This window comes from Terrapene carolina, unplaced genomic scaffold (genome assembly GCF_002925995.2).
Source record: "Terrapene carolina triunguis isolate 2854851 unplaced genomic scaffold, T_m_triunguis-2.0 Scaffold210, whole genome shotgun sequence".
Classification (NCBI taxonomy): Eukaryota; Metazoa; Chordata; order Testudines; family Emydidae; genus Terrapene; species Terrapene triunguis.
In genome coordinates this window covers 6,963,064-6,982,599 of record NW_020664561.1, presented here as the reverse complement: position 1 = coordinate 6,982,599, position 19,536 = coordinate 6,963,064, and the positions used below count along the sequence as shown (strand labels likewise).

The 19,536-nt window shown below is 47.2% G+C and overlaps 1 protein-coding gene across 1 annotated transcript in view; it reads right to left on the bottom strand.

Annotated features, from left to right (window-relative positions):
- LOC112107429 (LIM homeobox transcription factor 1-alpha) overlaps window positions 1-19,536 on the bottom strand; it is a 151,265-nt gene that overhangs the window by 24,713 nt on the left and 107,016 nt on the right. Inside the window, exon 3 of the mRNA XM_024201124.1 lies at window positions 8,877-9,109. Within this exon, the coding sequence (XP_024056892.1) occupies window positions 8,877-9,109 (233 nt within the window). The remainder of the gene's footprint in view (window positions 1-8,876; window positions 9,110-19,536) is intronic.

Sequence of the window (19,536 nt, the reverse complement as noted above, 5' to 3'; positions counted from 1 at the left end):
GCCCCAGTCCGAGTGTCCCCGGCTCGGAGCCTGCCCGGCCCAGCCACAAGGTGCGGCGCTGCTCCCCCGCGGCACGAACCGGAGCGGCCCCAGGGCACCCCCCGCACACGACGTGCTGCTGCTGCCAGGGCCAGCTCTAGGCTTTTGCCACGGGAAGAAAAAAAAAAAAAATGGTCAGAATGCCGCCCTTGAAAATGTGCCGCCCCAAGCACGTGCTTGGTTTGCTGGTGCCTAGAGCCGGCCCTGGTCAGCAGGAGAGGAGTGGCACAGTACTGCTCGAGAGATTTTGCGGCTGGCATATCATCATCATCATCATCGCTGTTATTATTATAGCTGTGCCTAGAGGCCTGAGTCCAGGATCAGGGCTCTACACATGACAAAAAGACAGTGCCTATGTGCAAGAGCCAGCAGGGGGATAGGACAGGCAGATGGAAGGAGCACAAGGGAACTAGACTATGACTGGTGTGGTAAGCAGCCGTCACAGCGCAGCTACCTAACCACTGTACTTAACTGGTTCCCTATGGCACCCCTGCCATTCTGCATGCTTCCAGCCCCACTCTTCCTTGAGCACACACACCTGGTGTGGCTAATAGGCACCGCCGACACGGAACAACATGCTTTATTAGCAGCATGCAGCTGCTTTCCTTTCCCACCCCACAGGCAGCTTAGGTTCAGGGGGCAGGCCGGTCACACTAATTCCCACCAATCTCTGGCTGCTGCTGCAGGGGTTTTCTCTCCCTCCCTCTCCAAGAAAGAAACCCACTCTCCTTGCAGGCTACTGGGAAACGAAGGAAGGGGGTTTGCTCACTGGGTTTCAGATGCAATATGTAACTGCTAGCTACTTCTTGGTTCCTTGCCACTTTGTGTATGTGTAATGCTGCATTAACGCCAGTGTCCTGCTTACATTCCAGCGTGGGTAATTACATTCTTCCGCCTGCAGTTCCAACTGCACATGGCATTCTTATGCCCATCCTAAACCACTGTGCAGCAATACTGTGCCGTTAGACACCTGGGAGGAGTGTTCCACACCAGAGATGGCTGCATTTCAGTAGCCGGTAAAGCAATGCCTATATAAACAGCTATATTCCACTAAGCGTTATGTCAGCTTCTGCAAAAGAAACTGCTGCTGGATCTGAACTTTCCCAAAGCTAAAGGGGTCAGGCCCATTTCTATTCAGAACCAATTCATGTTTGCCTAATACTATGTGTAATTTATCAAGAATTATATTCGGCCTAAAAGAACCCCCCAGATCTGAACTTGGTGGCTTCAGCCCATTGCTGGAGACTTAAGAATAAGGAACCTGAGATTTTTCTGCTCGGGACAAGTGACCCTGTTGTCTTCATTTATATCCCACCACAGAGGTGATGGCAATAAAACTCTCTCTCTCTCTCAAAGAAGGCTGAGTGCTTGAGAGCATCTTATGACGATGCCTGTAGGTGTTCTACTGCCCTGATGCTATTTCCCAGCTAGCATCTGGCTACTATTTCTAACCACATGATTTTAGAGTGCAGCAGGACATTTTGCTGTTAGTGTCTGACAAGTGCAGCTCAGTGGATGATAATGGAGCCGCTACAGCTTTCAAGACATTAAAAAAAAACCCACTGAAAACAAACAGATCTCTGCGCTCTACTCTGCAAGTGATGAAAAGGGGGACCAAACTCCCCAAACACCTGCTCCAAGAATCCATCTGAGTGGGAAAAAAAAGTTGAGTCGGATTTAGTGTGGTAATACTTTTAATTAACTCTGCCTTTAAAGCCTTCCGTGAACGAGGTAGGAATTAATTAATCTTTAAGGCTCCTCCTGACGTCACATGGGAAAGGGCTGGGGGCCATTTATATTGTCTGTGGTGACCTCTGGGTGACCCCACAACTCAATGGGGAAGAGAGCCGGGTGGTGTGGAGGCAATCTAGGGCTACTTGATTTCGTGCGCGGAGATGAAAAAATTCTTTGGTCGGAGGGAATTAGGGAGAGGAGAAATGTTAGTACACTTTTAATTGGAAACCAGGGTCTTCTTTCAGAAGGGCTTGTTTACTTAGGCTTGGCCGCTGGAGCTCAGGGGAGGCAGTAATTGAAGCAAGGGTTTGGGAGATTAAAGAGAACATATGGCTTCCACAGCCTTGCTTTTCATCTGCATTTTCTCACAAAATGGCCTTCAGTTTGTGTCCCTCCCTCCCAGCCTCTTACATTTCTGGAGGGCCTTTGGGAAGGCAGCCACCGGCTGGACACGCAGCTCTTAATTTCACAGCTCCTTCCAGCACAGGGAAAGTCAGGGACCAAGCTCCATTGGAGATCTCGATGGGGTTCACCTGGCACTGGGGGAAAGCTGCTGTGGTGACAGGTTCAAGGCCTCAGAGTCTCACTCCACCCGAAGTGAGTTCGAGAGACAGGAAACCATGCGAAGGAGAGTCACAACCTCGCGGGGGGGCACTCTCTGGTTTCACGCCTGTAGCTCCCATTGCCTTGACTGGGATTTATGGCTGCTCAGCCCTTCTGGAAATCAGGCCAGCAGCCTGAGAAGAGTTAGGGAACTGTGAAGCCATGGGAAGAGGTTAAAGGAGCACGGAGGTGGCTGGCCAGACTGCATGGGTGACTCTTTCATGAAAGGCTGCACTGGAGCTCTGCTTATACTGTGGTTCTGCCTGCAGAAGCACAGCCTCGTCCTCTTCTCACATGACATGGTATTACCCCACCTTCCTGGAGCACTGCTCTGCTTTGGGGCTTACAGCTCGGTCTCCTTTCCACAGGGCACGGCAGCAGTCCACTGGTTCACACAGCTGCTCAGCCACGGTGAGTGCAAAGCCATCCCTCTCCAGAAGAGGGCAGCGTATCACCCATTTCCCTTTCACTCCACCTCGAAAGAGGCGCATTGAGATGTTGGGTTGCCAGACGGCATCACAAATCAAAGTCACCGTGTCACACGCACACCACCACATTCAGTGAGATCCCGCTACTGAACCCATCGGATGGGAGGAGCAAAGAGATGAACATCCTGGACTGAGCTACAAAGCAGTCACGTCACAAGCAGCAATGGCGGACCGCCACTAAAGGTTTAGGGATTGAGTCTGCTTTGGGGATAGGTTCAAAAATTTGGATCCTGTTCTGAAGTTTGTCCCAACCCTCCAGATCTCCTGGGTCTCCAGAATCTGGCTGGAGTTGTCATAGGAAGAGACTTTTTTTTCCCTGAGGTTTCTGCCACTCCTTTTGGTTGGGCTAGAAGTACTGTAAGCAAAGCCGAGGTTGTTGGGAATACCTGGGAAAAAGTTAGCCAAACTTTTTCAAACCTCAAAAAACAACAACCCCTCACAAATCAGATCTGGTTCACTTTTGGGGTGAGGCTTCCTGTTGGTTCTTATTTTATCTGAATTGGCTCGCTTGTTCCTCAATAAATATAGATATTTATCTCCAGTAAGTTAAAAGTGGAGGAGAGAGGGATTTTTTGCCAGTTGACTTTCCAAGGTCTGATTCAGCACTCTCACAGCACCATGTTCCCAATTCATACATTCCAATATTGACAATCATCTACCTGACTTTCTAGCAACAATACTTGCAACTGCACCCTCGGCTGCTGGCGTTCATCATTCGTGATGCTAATTGACTCAATATCACAGGGCATGGAAGCCCTCCAATAGGGGCCATCCAAATCTGTAGAATATCAGCTTCTCTCTCCAGGAGATCCATTAGCTAGAAGGGATCTCACTCATTCTCTGGATACTCACTCACCATAACCGCTGCATCCAAAACATACAACTCCCCCAACAGTGAAATCAGCAAGGCACCCAACACTCACTACAACAGCTGCAATGATTTTCCACCTCCATTACAAGTGCAGAGAAAAGTCCCAGTCCATCTTCATCACACCTGTACTGGAAAGGGACATTCCCAGAGGATAATGACAACTATTAGAGGAGGCAGTGCGACCTAGTGAACAGAGCACTAGACTAGGACTGTTTTATTACCAGCTCTGCGACTGGCCTGCTGGGTAACCTCGGACCAGTCACGTCGCTGCTCTGTGCCTCAGTTTCCCCGCTTGTGAAATGATGCTGACCCCTTTTGCAAAGCCCCTTGTTATTACAGTGACAAAGACTTGCTACAAATGACTGTCAGCCGTTCCTTTCACAGGGCACCGGCCTCCAGGTGTTTAGCACCTTATCGTCTGACAACATGTTTCAAAAAGGAAGCCAACAGTATTTTGGAAAATCAGATGCAATTGCAAGCCACAGGCAAATGGCATGTGTCTGTCTGCACCTGCTCTTAGACGGCGTCTTTAGGGACTGCACCCCGTCTAACTGAAATATTTCTGCTTAAAGTTCATTTTCTTTTTCTAGCCTTTGCTGCGGGACTGTTCTTATTTAGGGTTTGGGTTTTTTTTTTTAAAGGAAATGTTAAACATTTATGTGTAAAATAATGAAAGAGGCCGATCCAAGGCTCTGGCACCCTAACACATCATTAATAACACAATCAAATTCCAGCAGCATTAAAGTCACCATTTCAACGGGAACTCAGCCAGCCACGCACCTACCGAAACTCCTTCCCAGCCCTTCGTCATTTGGGGAATCACACCCTCAGCCCTTTCCAAACATCCTATCAAACAGCTCCTTTGGCCGTATGCCCGCAAGGTCACCAAATCCGGGGTATGTCAGGCTCAGTTTTGGAGTCAGGCTATTTACCGTGGTTCAGAGGCTAGGGAATAGGCAGGGAATTTGGGAGACTTGGAGGCTAGTCCCAGTTCTGCCCGAGTCACCAAATGGCCTTGAGCAAGGTACGTCATATCTCTGTGCCGCAGTTTCCCCTCTGTAAAAATGGAAATAATGATAAAAATACCTAGCTTTTCTAATCCCCAGATCTCAAAGCACTTTACAAAGGAGGTTACTATCCTTAGACCCCATTTTACAGATGGGGAAACTGAGGCACAGAAAGGGGAAGTGACTCACCCAAAGTGACCCAGCACACCAGTGGCAGAGCTGGGACTAGAACCCAGGTCTCCCAATCCAGCGCTCTATCCACTAGGTCATGCTGCCTAATATTAAAACTTACTTTTAGATTGGAAGCTCTTTGTGGCAGAGACTGGCTTTGGACCTGGGCAAAATTTTTCAAACAAAACTCCACCCCCCCCCAAACTAAATATATAGTCAGTTTGATCAAAATATTTCACAAATTCATGCAGAACTACTAACTGTGGTATGTAATCTATCATTTAAATCAGACACTGTGCCAGATGACTGGCAGATAGCTAATGTGACACCAATTTTTAAAAAAGGCCCCAGAAGTGATCCTAGCAAATACAGGCCAGTCAGCCTAATTTCAGTACCAGGTAAACTGGTTGAAAGGATAGTAAAGAACAGAACACAAGACACATAAATAAACTGGATTTGTTGGGAAAGAGTCAACGTGGCTTTTGTAAAGGGAAATCATGCCTCACCAATCTATTAGAATTTTTTGAGGGGGTCAAACAAATATGCAGACAAGGGGTATCCAGTACATATAGTATACTTGGACTTTCAGAAAACCTTTCACAAGGTCCCTCACTAAAGACACTTATGCAAAATAAGCAGTTATGGGATAAGAGGAAATCATGAATCAGTGGTTAAAAGAGAGGAAACAAAAGGGTAGGAATAAATGGTCCGTTTTCAGAATGGTGAGAGGTAAATAGTGGTGTCCCCCAGGGATCTGTACTGGGACCAGTACTGTTCAACATATTCCTAAATGATCTGGAAAAAGGGGGAAACAGTGAGGTGGCAAAATTTGCAGATGATACAAAATTACTCCAGATAGTTACATCCAAAGCTGACTGTGCAGAGTTACAAAGGGATCTCTCAACACTGGATGACTAGGCAACAAAATGGCAGATGAAAATCAATGTTGATAAATGCAAAGTAATGCACATTGGAAAACATAATCCCAGCTATACATACAAAATGAAGGGATCTAAATTCACTGTTATCACTCAAGACAGATTTTGGAGTCACTGTGAGTAGTTCTCTAAAAATAATATCTGCTCAATGTGCAGCAGCAGTCAAAAAATTAACAGAATATTAAGAACCATTGGGAAAGAGGTAGATTACAAAACAGAAAATATCATTCTGCCACTATATAAAGCCATGGTACGTCCACACCTTGACTACTGTGTGCAGTTCTGGTCACCCCATTAGAATTGAAAAAGATACAGAGAAGGGCAACAAAAATGATTAAGGGTATGGAACAGCTTCCATATGAGGAGAGATTAAAAAGACTGGGACTTTTCAGCTTGGAAAAGAGACAACTAAGGGGAGATATGATAGAGCTCTATAAAATCATGAATGGTGTGTAGAAATGAATAAGGAAGTATTATTTACTCCTTCACGTAACAAGAACCGGGGTCACCCAATGAAATTAATAGGCAGCAGGTTTAAAACAAACATAAGAAAGAACTTCATAACACAACAATACTGGTGTGAGTGAGGTTCTGTGGCCTGCAATGGGCAAGATGTCAGACTAGATGATCATGATGGTCCCTTCTCACCTAAAGTCTATGAGAACACACAGTCAGCCTGTGGAACTCATTGCCAGGGGATGCTGTGAAGGCCAAAACTATAACTAGGTTAAACGAAAATTAGGTAAGTTCCTGGAGGATACAGCCATCAATGGTTATTAGCCAAGATGATCAGGGATGCAACCCCATGCTCTGGGTGTCCTAATCCTCTGACTTGCAGAAACTGGGACTGGATGACAGGGGTGGATCTCTCGATAATTGCCCTGTTCTGTTCATTCCCTCTGAAGCATCTGGCATTGGCCACTTTTGGAAGACAGGATACTGGGCTAGATAGACCATTGGTCTGACCCAATATGCTGTTCTTTCGTTCATGGAAAACAAATTGCTTTGGTCGAAACAAGGAAGAGAACTCCAAAAGAGTCAAAATGTTTTGTTTCAACATTTTCAAGACAAAATATTTTGATTTTTCTATTCAAAATGACTTTTCATTTTGAATTTACTTCCATTTTATTTAAGAAAAAAGGTTAAAACCCTCAGAAACTAAACAAAACATTTTGGTTCGGGTTGACAGAAACAGTTAGATCTGAAATGAATTTTTTTTTTAAACTTTCTTTTCACTGAAAAGTTCAAAACATTTTCATTTCAGGTCAACCCGAAACTGATTTTTTTAAATTTATTTTTCAGATCCGCCACTGAACCAAAAGATCAGTTTGTTGCACAGCTCTATGGACATTTGCACTATGTATTTGTACAGCACTCAGCATAATAAGGCCCGGAATCAGTTGAAGTTCTTAAGCTTTTTGTAAGCTTGAAAGCTTCTCCTTCACCAACAGAAGTTGGTTCAGTAACAAGCTATTACCTCCCCCACCATGTCTGCACAATAATACATACTCATTATAATAACTTAACTCACTTTTGTAAAGAGATCTACCAAGGTAAGCTGCTAAGTATTATTGTCACTACATGGGGAAGGCATCTCTCCATCATTTCAACATTCCAAGTCCCGCAAACCTTCTGCGTGTCCATAATTCTGCATAACCTTTGTAAAATACAGTCAGAGCTGGTGGGATGGTGTAAAAACCTATCAATGAACAGTCCATCAAGGGAAGGAGTGTGACCTGCTTTCACGATAGCGCAGAGAGGAGTCAGGCTGCATCATGGATTACTGCAGGAGTCTCCACGGAGCAACTCTTCCTCCACCTTGCAGGTGGAGGAGTAGGTAGATAGGGGCAGGGAATGGGCAGACCCACAGTTGAACCACTGTCCACCCCTCTGACACACTGGCTGGAGTATATATCTGCAGCAGAGCACTTCCTCCCTGGAGCAGGAGGGAAACCAGATGCACAATTCCTTCCCAGGTCTGTTCCTGGGGCAGTGCAGCTACATGCCATCTCTGCCTCAGGCAGATTGGGAAGTGACAATCCAGCCCCAGATCTTGATCGTATCAAACATAAGCTACTTGTCTGCACTTTCGAGACCTTCCATGGGCTTTCTTCACCCTCCATCTCAACCAGTAGTGAAAGGTTGACTCCCACCTCCGACTAGCTCATGATGCCAGCCTCCATCACCCACTTCCAGCCTCCATCACCCACTTATATTTTCAAACCCGCACCTTGGTATTTTCTTCCCTGCTCTTCCTTGTGCTTGGAGAAGCACCCTGCGAACAGCCACAAAACTAACACATTATTCTCCTTTGGATCCCTCATTAAAACTCCTCTCTGCCATGAGGCCTACAGAAATCTTAATAAGGGTTCAGCTGTGGGTGTGCAGAGCCCACAGCCAATCATTCGGACCGGAGCAATCTCACTTCCTGGTGCTCCCACCTCTGTCGGTCTCCATTGGTTGTCTCTTGGCTTATGCTTAGTTTGTAAGCCCTTCGGGGCAGGGATTGTTGTATGGTTTGGTGTTTGTACAGCACCTAGCGCAACGGGATCCTGGCCCACGACTGGGGCTCCCATGGTAATCTCTGTCTCCCTCTAGTGGCTAGACCACACCTAGAGATTTAAAAGCCTGCTCCTCCCTACAAACTAATGTTATTGGACGCAAGACATAGAAGCTGGAGCTTTTAGAGGCAGAGATATGGGTTCAGTCATCACACAGGAGCCAAGAAGGAGTCTGATTACATGACTCGAGTGGGAAAAGCAGCCACACTGTTATTGTGGGTTACATACCCACCCCTACAGCTTGGAGTGGTTCTCAGTTTGGATTTATATGTCCCAGCTGGGGTCCATCTCTCATAAGCTCTCTGGGGCCGGGGCCATCTTTTTGTTCTGGGCCACAACTGGGGCTCCTACGTGCTAGGGTCATACAAATCAATAACAATAGTCAGGCATGTTTCTGCGGGGGCCTGGACTCACTCCCCACAGCACAGGCCACAAACTCCTCTCTGCTCCTGGTTCCCCCTTACCGGAATCCGACAAAGCCGGGCTCACCAGGCTGAGCAGCTCCCTCTCCTTCTCATAGTCGCTCTTACACAGCAGCTGGCCTTCCTTCAGCACGAACTCATCGCCCTTCTGCAGCCGCCTCTCACAGACGCAGCAGCAGAAGCAGCTCAGGTGGTAGACGCTCTTCTGGGCCCTCATGACGAACTCGCTGGGTGCGATGCCTTCAAAGCAGCCGCCGCACTTCACAGCGAACAGCCTGGCAGGAGAGAGAGAAGGAACACGTTTCAGTGGGGCTGCCAACTTGGGGGCACCGTGACCCCTTCTGCTGGTTACCACCTTGCCCCTGATGGGAGGGACACGCTAAATCTGTATTAAACAGACCTGTCCTCGTCTTTAATATGGAGCAGTGGCTTGTTGAGCCTGCACTGCAAATCCCAGTGTCCAATGCTCCACCTTCCCTCTGTAGTCTATTGAGGACTGTGTTGGAATTGCAAGCTATCACTTTAAGAGTTGGGGGGTTTCCTGGTCCTGCTTGCAGCCTAGATGACTCTTTGGTGAAGCATGAGATCCAGGGCTCAGAGAGGCAGAGTCAGGCTGGAAGGAGCCAGCCTAGAACATGGCGGGGTGAGTTGTGTCCCTGTTTTAGGGAGCAGCCTGCTTTGTCTTTCTCTGGTTTGGGATTCTCGTGTGTTATCGCTCTGACCACTGAGAAATAAAGTAATGTTACACTGCAATCTTCCAGCAAGATTATCTGATGTTTCTAATCTAACTTTTCTGCGGGTGTGCTGTGAACATAACACCATCAGTTCAAGGTGGAGCACTGCATGATGGAACCTGTAGTATCCACGGGCCCATCGCTCCATTTTACGGTGCTTACTTCTGACAAATAAGAAAATAGTGGAGTCAAGAATTATGTAAATTAAGTAATTCACAACTTTCAATTACCTAAAGTGTTTGGGGAAAAAAGTACATACCATAATTAAACTGCAATACATTTCTAATCTCTGTGGGTAATAGAGTGTAGCAAAGTCCGTCTTACTAATTATCAGAAGTAATAGAAGTGTTTAGTTTATTTATACTCAAGATATTAACAAGAATAAAGTCAGAGTTAAGGTTGGTAGTGGACTGTGGTTCATTAATTAGTAAAACAAGTACTAAGATACACAAAATAAAAGCTAGAAGTGCTGAAAAATATTTCTGGATACTGAAATGAAATTATCTGAAATTTCCTTAACTACGTATTTCCCAAATTTTAAGGCACGAGGGTTTTGTTTATTTAATTGATAAAAGCTAAATGGAAACATACTTTTTTATCCTATGAGTTAAAGGTAAAGGCAACTCCCGACCACATCATAAGCATCTTTGCCTTGTATTAGGTCCAAAAGGTGTCCTATGTCTACCCACAAGGAATGCAGAGCTCTGCGTAGCTCAAAAGATTGTCTATTCCACCTATATAAGTTGGTCCAATAAAAGATCTCTCTCCCATCTTGTCTCTCTCATATCATGGGACTAACATGGCTACAACACTGCAAACAACAGTTTAAAAGCCATTTTCGTTTGGCAAGTTTAAAAACTGAATTATTTTTCATTGTTTTGGAAAATGTTCAATTTTTTGTCAAAAAAAATGTGTTTTAGAATTGGGTATTTTTTATTTCCTATCTCTCCCTTTTTAATTTTTTTTCTACTGAATGGACTAAAATGTCATCAATATTTCTCTTTTTCCCACTTTTTTTCATGTCATTTTTACTTTTGCAGTTCTGACACTTACAAAAATTTGAACACTTTTGCCAAAGTTACAGAGCAGCAAAAGGAAAAAAGAAAAGAAAAACCACAGACCTGGGTCCCGATTCTTCAACTATTTCCTCGTGTGCTCAACTTTACTCCCTGAGCAGGTTCATTAATTCTAATGGGGTCTCACCTGCTAGGAAAGTTAAGCACCTGCAGAAGTGTTTGCAGGATCAGGGCCTAAAATTTTTAATTCCAGTTTCATCAAATAAAGAAAAAAAAATTGAATCAACGTGAAAATGTGTCACAAAAATTGTCAATTGATAAAAAAGACCATTTTTGACTAAACTTTTTATTTTGAAAAATTTCATTTATCTCTAATAATAATTATGGCTAAAATTTTGTCTTTGAATTCAGAACGTGTAATATATTGCGGACTGTATTGTCCTCCTGATTTTGACATAGACGTTTCAATGCAGCACAGCCTGTAAATTGACTTCAAAGGAGCTTTAACAAATTTACACCAGCTGCATATCCTGTGTTTTGCCCTTGTAGGATGATGCATTTGAGGCTACAACACGTTGTTTTACCCATCTTTAATGACCGCAATCCTGTCATGTAGCATGAAACATACTCCATATTTATTTTTGCCTAGTGGATAGCACAATGGACTGGAACTCAGAAGACCTGACCCTGCTACTGACCTGCTGGGTGACCTTGGACAAGTTGTGCCCCTGCTCTGTGCCCCAGTTTTCCTGTCTGTAAAAAGGGGCTAATGAAACTGGCCTCTTAAGTAAAGTGCTTGGAAATCTATAGATGAAAAAGTGCTAGCGGTTATTAAGTAATAGGTGTTAGTCATAAGAGCAAGAGATTATTAACTAACTGTAATGGAATTTTTCCCCTTTCAAGAGAGGGAATAAGTCTTGTTAGCATTAGTAGGGAATATCACCTGTTCAACAGGGACACTTGACTCTCCCTATTGGAGACTCACACTGAGAAGAATAGGTTCCATCTCCTATTAACGTTATTGGGGTGAGCTCCCCATGGGTATGGTGGGTGAAACCTCTATTAATATGAACGGTGTGTACTTCCCTTTGTAGTGGATGCGTATCCCTGGTTAATATTACTGAAGTCCATTCCCCCATTCATAAAGCCATTAACATTACAAGTGGCTATTCCCCCTCATTAACATGGGATGTGGACAACTGTCCGTCATTCAGTGTAGGAACCACAGAAATCACCCTTTGTCTCCAGTCTGCCCCCTTTGCTTATTCACATCTCTGGAGAGAAGGGCTGTGATCCAGGCTATTTCCATTAATGCCATACCTTACAAGGCTGCTTTGGTTTATTGGCATCAATTCTTCAAGTGCACCGTGTAAACATAACAGCAACGGCAGCTGCCACCAATTAGCACCAACGCCCATCCTATTGGAATAGCTGTCATTACCACAGGAGGCCAGCTCTGCAGGGGGACGAGGTGACTCAAGGGAATGGGATACAGAGTCTCCCATATAATCTGTCTCTCGATCTAATTTACAAAGAACCTAAGTGCTGAGCAAGGTTAAAATGCAGAGAACCACCCAGCGCACAGTCTGTGCATTTGTCCAACCTATTCCAGGTGTAATCAAGGGCCTTGATTTTGAACATGATGTTATTTCTTTATCCTGATTTCAGTTCAGTCATAGGCTGTTATTTTGCATGTGCTGCCAGGTCTTCTTCCTCTCTTGCTCTTTTGGGAATGCTATGCTGAAGACGTGTCTTACAGAAATGACCTGAAAATATCACGGGTAGGACTCTTCTCAGCTGCTTTTGAGAAGGTGTTGACTCTGGTTCCTGCTCTCTTGAATCTCTACTTGATACACACCCAATGACTGTGGCTGCCACAAAGGCTGGTCTTTGAAATCACAATGGTCTAGCCCCTCTGGGGTTTCCAAAATCGGCAGCAGAACTTCAACTAGATCTTGTGGTTCACAGACAGCCCGTGCTGGATGCGGCATGCTGGGATGTGAAGTGTTCTCTTTGGCTCATTCCACTGATCAGCATGCGCTTTTCCTTTCTGGATGTCTCGTCTAGGCAGAGGACTGAGAGCTGCAAGAGTCCAGTCATATATGAATTACAGCGGCTGGGTCTCCATTTGAGGGGAATGGGTGGAGACGTCAGGGTTGACCCAACTGCTCCCAGCCAAGTCAGTGGTGAAGTGTCCATTGACATCAGTGGGAGCAGAGTTAGGTCCGTGCTGAGTACGTTTGAAAATCCCTGGTTGGCCGAAGGTGAGAGAAGGTGCTTTAGTGCCTGCTGTTGATTGATGTACCAGGGTTAGTGGTGAATCCAGTGTGACCCTGAGACTGCGTACTCCCTTACCCGCCAGCCAGAATGCACAGTCAACAGAGAGGTGATAGCTTTGGACAACACCTCCAACTATTTACCTCTCCCAATTAGCATTACTTCAGTCCTCCCAGGATTCTGATTAAGCCAGCTGTTCTCCATCTTGCCTTGAACCTCCCTGAAGCCCTGGACGATATGAGGACACAGTGGAGGGAAAGGAGACTTAGCATACTGTTGACAGCCTATGTTGTCTCACTCTATCATTGAGGTTAGTACTAAGGTACGTAAGAGGAGTGGTAACAAGACCAAGCCTTGTGCAATTCTGGATGGCAGAGATTTTGGGGAGCAGGAGGTGCCCGCCCACCTAATCTGTTGGGAAGGAGTGAAGAAAGCCATTTCAGTGCAATTATGGTGATATTTTTTTTTTTTTTTTGCTGGATCTGGTAAGTGAGTTAGCACTTCAGAAGTCAGACAAAGATGCTGATACTGCTTAACCCATCTCCTTGAGGAGGAAGTCCAGCAATGCGAACAACAATGGCCTGAAGATGACTTTGAAGGATCCAGGTTGTCTTGCCTCATAGATTCCAAAGCCAGAAGGGACCACTGTGATCGTGTAGCCTGACCTCCTGCAGAACACAGGCCAGAGAACTTCTGTGAAATAACTCCTCCTTGAAGTACAGCAGGTCTTCTAGAAAAACATCCAATCTTGGTTTTAAAATTGCCCATGATGGAGAATCCATCACAACTCTTGACAGATGGTTCCAATGGTTCCTGAGGATCTTGCCCCAGAAGGAGAGGACTGAGACTCAGTCAGTGGCATGTTGTGAATTGGGTGGGTTATTGAGTGTTTCAGGGTGACTCAGGGTGTCCTCCCAGAGGGAGGAGCTCACTATTTCTATCAGCAGAGGAACCAAGCATTGCAGGCTGGATTTGATCACCCCTGAGGGGCAGGGTCCAGGTGCCAGATGGTGCCACAGAATTCACTCTGAGCTCCAGCAGCTGAAGCACTGTGCCCAATTCTGATGAAGTGTCTGGTTTGTGAGTCTCCTTCTGCACAGGTTCATTGATCATGCGGCTGAGGAGGCTGCGATGGGTTCACTCGATTTGTTTAGAAAAGAGAAAGGAAAGTTGCTCGCTGCAGGCAGTGGCTGGGCTTGGGATAGAGCGGACACAGTGTGGGCTTTTGGTTGACTGACTATTCGGAACAGCTTCCAAGGCTGGAATTTGGAGGGTGTTGTGGTAGAGCAGAGGACCAGAGACATTGCCTGAGTTTGTATAAATTCCTTATGTTGCCATTGGTTGGATTCTGAGGAGAATGTGTCCTCCGGCTTCCTGCCTTTGCATTTCAACTTCCTCCATTTGTCCAAGAACCATGGTAACCTGTGTGGGTGGTTCCATGGTAGAGGATACTTCCAGGACTAGGCTATTGGTTGGTGCTCACACCTACTAGGCCACCTTTCACCTGTAGATCACTGGTTCAAAGTCAGCCAAGTTCAGACCATTTGATGGCCTTCAAGGGGCCTATACAAATGCTGGTAAGAGTCCAGTTACAGATCACATCACAACTGGAGCCACTGATGTTAATCTCAGCAGAGAGGTCATGGAGACAGAGTGAGGTTTGCATCTTGGTAGGTTGTTCTGGCAACGCATGGTTTAGGCACATGCCCATTTGGTGTTTAATCTCTTGGGCTTTCAAACCAGCACTTCCCCGCACACTGAAAAGTGTTTAAAAGAACTGTAGAAAACAGAAGATGATGGGTTGTTCTTGGGAGGGGGGTTCGGAGTGTCATTCAGATGCTTCCCAAACTGTGGTGTACCACTTGTGTCCATGGGATGAGACCAGCGTCTATGGTCTGCACTTACCTCTTGGTTTTGTTCATGAAACACAGGCACCATAAGCTAATGTGTTCATCTTCACGGCACCCTACCAGTATTTTACAAGTTCCCTGTGAAGCTCCAGGGGTCTGGAACCTGGCTCTCTGGCTCCTGGACACACCGCCACCCAAAAAGGTCTGTTTGAGTGGGGAACAGGTGCCTATTAGCCCTATGGGCTCAAATACCACTGGATGTTCTACCACAGAGGCCCTGACTGGCAGTTCCTACCGGATTCCCTGATTGGCCCAGGCATGCTATGTAAGGCCTAGGGAAGACATCTGCAGGCTGGCTGTGAAACTAGTTAGACCCCATTCTTGCTGCTGTGACAGACCCTGCTGCACACTCCTAGTCTTGCTCCTGGTCCCAGTTCGTGGTTCTTGGCCCTGCTCCACTCCTGATTTCTCACCCTGCCTCTGTTCCACTCACATACTCAGCTGACCTACTTGGCTCCAACCCGGTGCGGCTCATTGACCTCAAACATGACCTTTCCCTACAGCGTGACACTAGTACGGACTGCTGCTTCTGGCCTGGACCCCCTGGACTGAACTCAGAACCTAGTTCCCGAGCCCCCCTCTGGCCTCCGTCTGCATCTCATAGCTGGGATCCTGACATTCATAGATACTGAGGACAAACGGTACCATTGTGATCCTCTAGTCTGACCTTCTGCATAAATACCCAGAGACTAATTCTTCGTTACTACATGACACTAATTAAGTCCAATCACTTGGGCTTGAACTACAGCATGGTGTTTAAAAAGCCTCCAACCTGTACTGAAAGAGTTCAAGCAATGATGAATTTACCACTTCCCTTGGATACTTCATATTTCCCCGGGTTTCCCATGAACAGCTTGGCAGACTTTACCAGATGATAACATTCCTCATCAGGTCGTCAGAGTAGATACTTTAAAAAAAAATCAATTGAAAACCCCCCACACACAGAGGAAATGAAATGCCTCAGTCTTGAATCAGTCTCATTCCAACAAGGAGAGGAGCAGATGTGTGCAAAATGTTGACAGCAAAATGCAGAAACTACCAGAAAATAGATTGATCGGTTCCGAGGGCAGAAGGGTCCACTGTGATCATTGGGATTTTCAGATTTCATTACCAACGTGAAAGCTTGTAGGCCAAAACAGTTGCTCAGGTACATTGGACCAGATCCTAAGCTGGTGTAAGTCAGCCTAGGATCACTGAAATCAGTGCAGCTAGGCTGACTTACGTCTGCTAAGGCTGTGTTCTGTCCATTTTTTGAGTGCTTCAGAGACCCTTTTGGAGAGAAAATGAGCACAACCTGGACCTGTTTTAGACAGCAAAGACGGGCTCACATAGAGATACACAGAAATCCTTCCTCTGCCCCCTCCCACACCCATTTTAAAATCTCTAAATAGTCACTCTGCATCAAACACAATTTGGGGTGTCTGTAAGAAATCACACCAAACAAAAGGAACCACAACAAAAAAACATTGTGCTAATTTGCACCTTTCTAGGCCATGATCCTGGCAACTGGACCCATGTGGATGGACCTCAGCACCCACACAGCGCCTGTGCAGACCCAGTTACATGATAGGGATCCTAGAGATGATATTATGGATCCCCAGGAGACAGAGACAAAGCACCTATAAAAAGGGGTATGGGGGGGTGTATATGCAGACAGATATAACCTATGTGCTATAGCCAGCTGAGAGAGCTCCCAAGCCATACATGTCCCACAAGGCCACAGAAAACAGCTGGACTGAAGGCCAGACTTATCTGTTAAGAGCTGAGGTAAAGAGCTGCCCGAAGGCAGCCATATGCACTGCCCAATGTGTTTTATTAGTCCAATAAAATCCAGGAGCTAGGCTGCCTATTGTTGTGCGCCATCTACTGGTGCATCATCTGCTAGCTATTGATGCAGACATACGTTTGAGGAATGGCCAACATGGGGAGACATCTCAGCTGCCCCTCACGGAGCTACAGAGCATCTCCGGGGGGAGGAGAGCTCTTGCGAAGACATTCCCATGCCGTCACCTCTAGCATCTATCAATCCTAGGCTCAGACACAGACCCCCATCACCAGAGCACCACACACTCACGTATTTTGCCTCACAACCCCCCTGTGACATAGGGTAGTGCTGTTATCCCCACTTCACAGGTAGAAAACCGAGGCCCAGGCAAACCAATGGGCCCAGATTTCAGGACCTTTGAGGATCTGGGCCAGAGAGACTAATGGGCAGGTATTTAGGCACCTAGAGCGCTAGATACGTGCCTGGTGGTATTTTCAAAAGCACCTAAACAGATTGAAATCAGTGAGAGTCAGGCACTTGGGGAGTTCTTCCACTAGGCTACGGCCTACATCTTTAGTTGCCTAAATGCCTTTGAAAATCTGGCCCTAAGTGCCTTGCTTTGGCACATAGAAAACCTGGGCTGGAACCGGGAACTGAACCCAGGACTCCCAAGCGAGCACCGTATCCACCTGCCTCTCCACTCCTGAGTCTGCTATTAGTCCTCACGCGCTGAGTGCGGACACTGGGCTCACCAGCCGGCCCAAGCCGGCAACGCTCCCTAAATGAGCAACACTGAGGGCTCATTGTTCCCTTCTGCCTCCCTTTGCCCAGCCCCCACCCCGCCCATGTCAGCTGAATAAACTGTCAAGAGATTGGGACAAACACTGCTGGGGAGTCAACAAGCACTTCAGAGCCCACAGCAGCTGGTGCCATCTGTGCCAATCTCATTAACCTCTTCTCTCAAAGCATCATGTTGACTCAGGCAAGGGGAGGGGAGTAAGCGACAGTATCAGCCCTGAACCTGTCTTCAGAGAAGGGAGGGGAAGATGATTAACCTCAGTCTCTCTCCATATGTAGGTAACACTGGGGACACCACCATCCCCAACTCCCCCAGTATCTGCCAAGCTTCGAAGTACAGAACCAAACACCTGCGAGCCAGATGTGCGCACAGCTGACCGGATGCCACAACTGACTCAGTGGCTGAACACGCCACATGCCAGCTGTTTCCGCCAAGGTGGGCAGCAGGAGGGGGAAACCCTTTAGAAAGCTCCTGATGTAATTAACACTCAGCCTGCGCTTCCCTTCCTGTTAGTGATCCCGCTGGATGGTAAGGAGAAATCGTCTGAAGTTGGGAGCCTCCTGCATCTCTTACTTACACAGAACAAATGTTGCATCCTTCCTCCCCTTCTGCACCTGCAGCCCCTTGCCATCCCTGCTTTGCTAAGGAGGTGGGTCCCTGTCACAGCCCCAGCCATATAGTTTCTTGCTCAGCCACAGAGAGCACTGCACAGTGATGCAAAATGCTCCCTTCCCATCTTAATCCAGGCCAGTGTATTGCTCCAGCTCTACCCTGTTGTCAATCTGATCTATTGATGGGAAACTGGAGTGGTGCAATGATGAAGCAGGCCCTCTGTCTCCTCAACCTGCCCAGCTCCGGGCAGAGAGAGGTGGCGAGCAGAGGCTGGGTGTGCTTGCTCTGCAGCCCATCCGTTCCTGCTGGTGAGAGACTGGGAGCTGAACATGTTGCTTGCACTGAGATCTCCACTCCGACCACCCTGGGGAGACTGGACCGGGACATAGGGTGTGTCTACACTGCAATCAGACACCTGCAGCTGGCCTGGGCCAGCTGATGGCCTCCCAGGTTTCGGGCTAAGGGGCTGTTTCATTGCAGTGTAGACATTCAGGTTCGGTACTGAGCCTGGGCTGTACGACCCTGTGAGGTGGGAGGGTCCCAGAACTGGGGCTGCAGCCCAGCCAGAACGTCTACACTGCAATGAAACAGCCCCTTAGCCTGAGCCCGAGCCAGCTGGCACAGGCCAGTCGTGGGTGTCTAATTCCAATATAGACATACCCTAAGAGGGAAACTGCCTACAAAAACCTTCCAATGCTGGCCAGCCCTGGGAGAGAGAAAAATGACATGCTTCATTCATGGGCCCACCGACACCTGCAGGCCAGAGTGAGGAGGACCAGCAGCAGAACATGGAATCCCCAAACCCCTCCTTTCTCCTGCTGCCACAAGACGCAAAGAGACCAGGGATAGGGACTAAGTGGACTGTAAAAAGAGAATCCAAGCGCAGAGAACGAATCCTGTGCTCTTCATGTTACAACACAGAGAGATAACCCCTGGCCAGGGCGGGAAAAGCACCGGCACTGCTTTAAGGTCTGGCTGATGCATCGCAGCACACAGACTATCCTCAGACACAATGGAACCCACATTTGACGGGCCACAGGCCAGGCCCTGCACCACGCCCCTCAACAGAGGGCACCCAAGGGTGGGGTTCTGCAGTGATTGGGATGGAGGAATAGATAGATGGGATCTGCCCTACCAGGTTCCTCCAATCTGTAGTAGTTTCTGTCACTGCTTTGCAGCAGGAGGGTTCAGCCAGTAGATGCTCATCATTCTTGAGCCAACAGACAGGCCGTCCCCCTTCTCAGGCCCACCTACTGTGTGGTAGCGAGGCCCTGCTTTACCCCTTGAAAGTACACACTGCAACCCCCCCCAACCCCTAGACGCACTCCAAACGTGCTCAGTGCCTCCCCGAACACGAGGATTATCTAAGCTATGATGGGAGAGAGAGGGAATTCACTCGATAAATGCTTGGTGAGCAATAGTCACCTTGCAAGTATGCTGATGATAGCATTCTGTCAGAGAAAGTGTGGGACAAATGCCTGCATAAATCAGCTTCCCCCCCCCCCACAATTCTCAGACACCCCACGGTAAGCTATGGCTCCTCTGGGGGCTGTAAACATGCTGTATCCAAGCTGCGGGAGGATATTGGA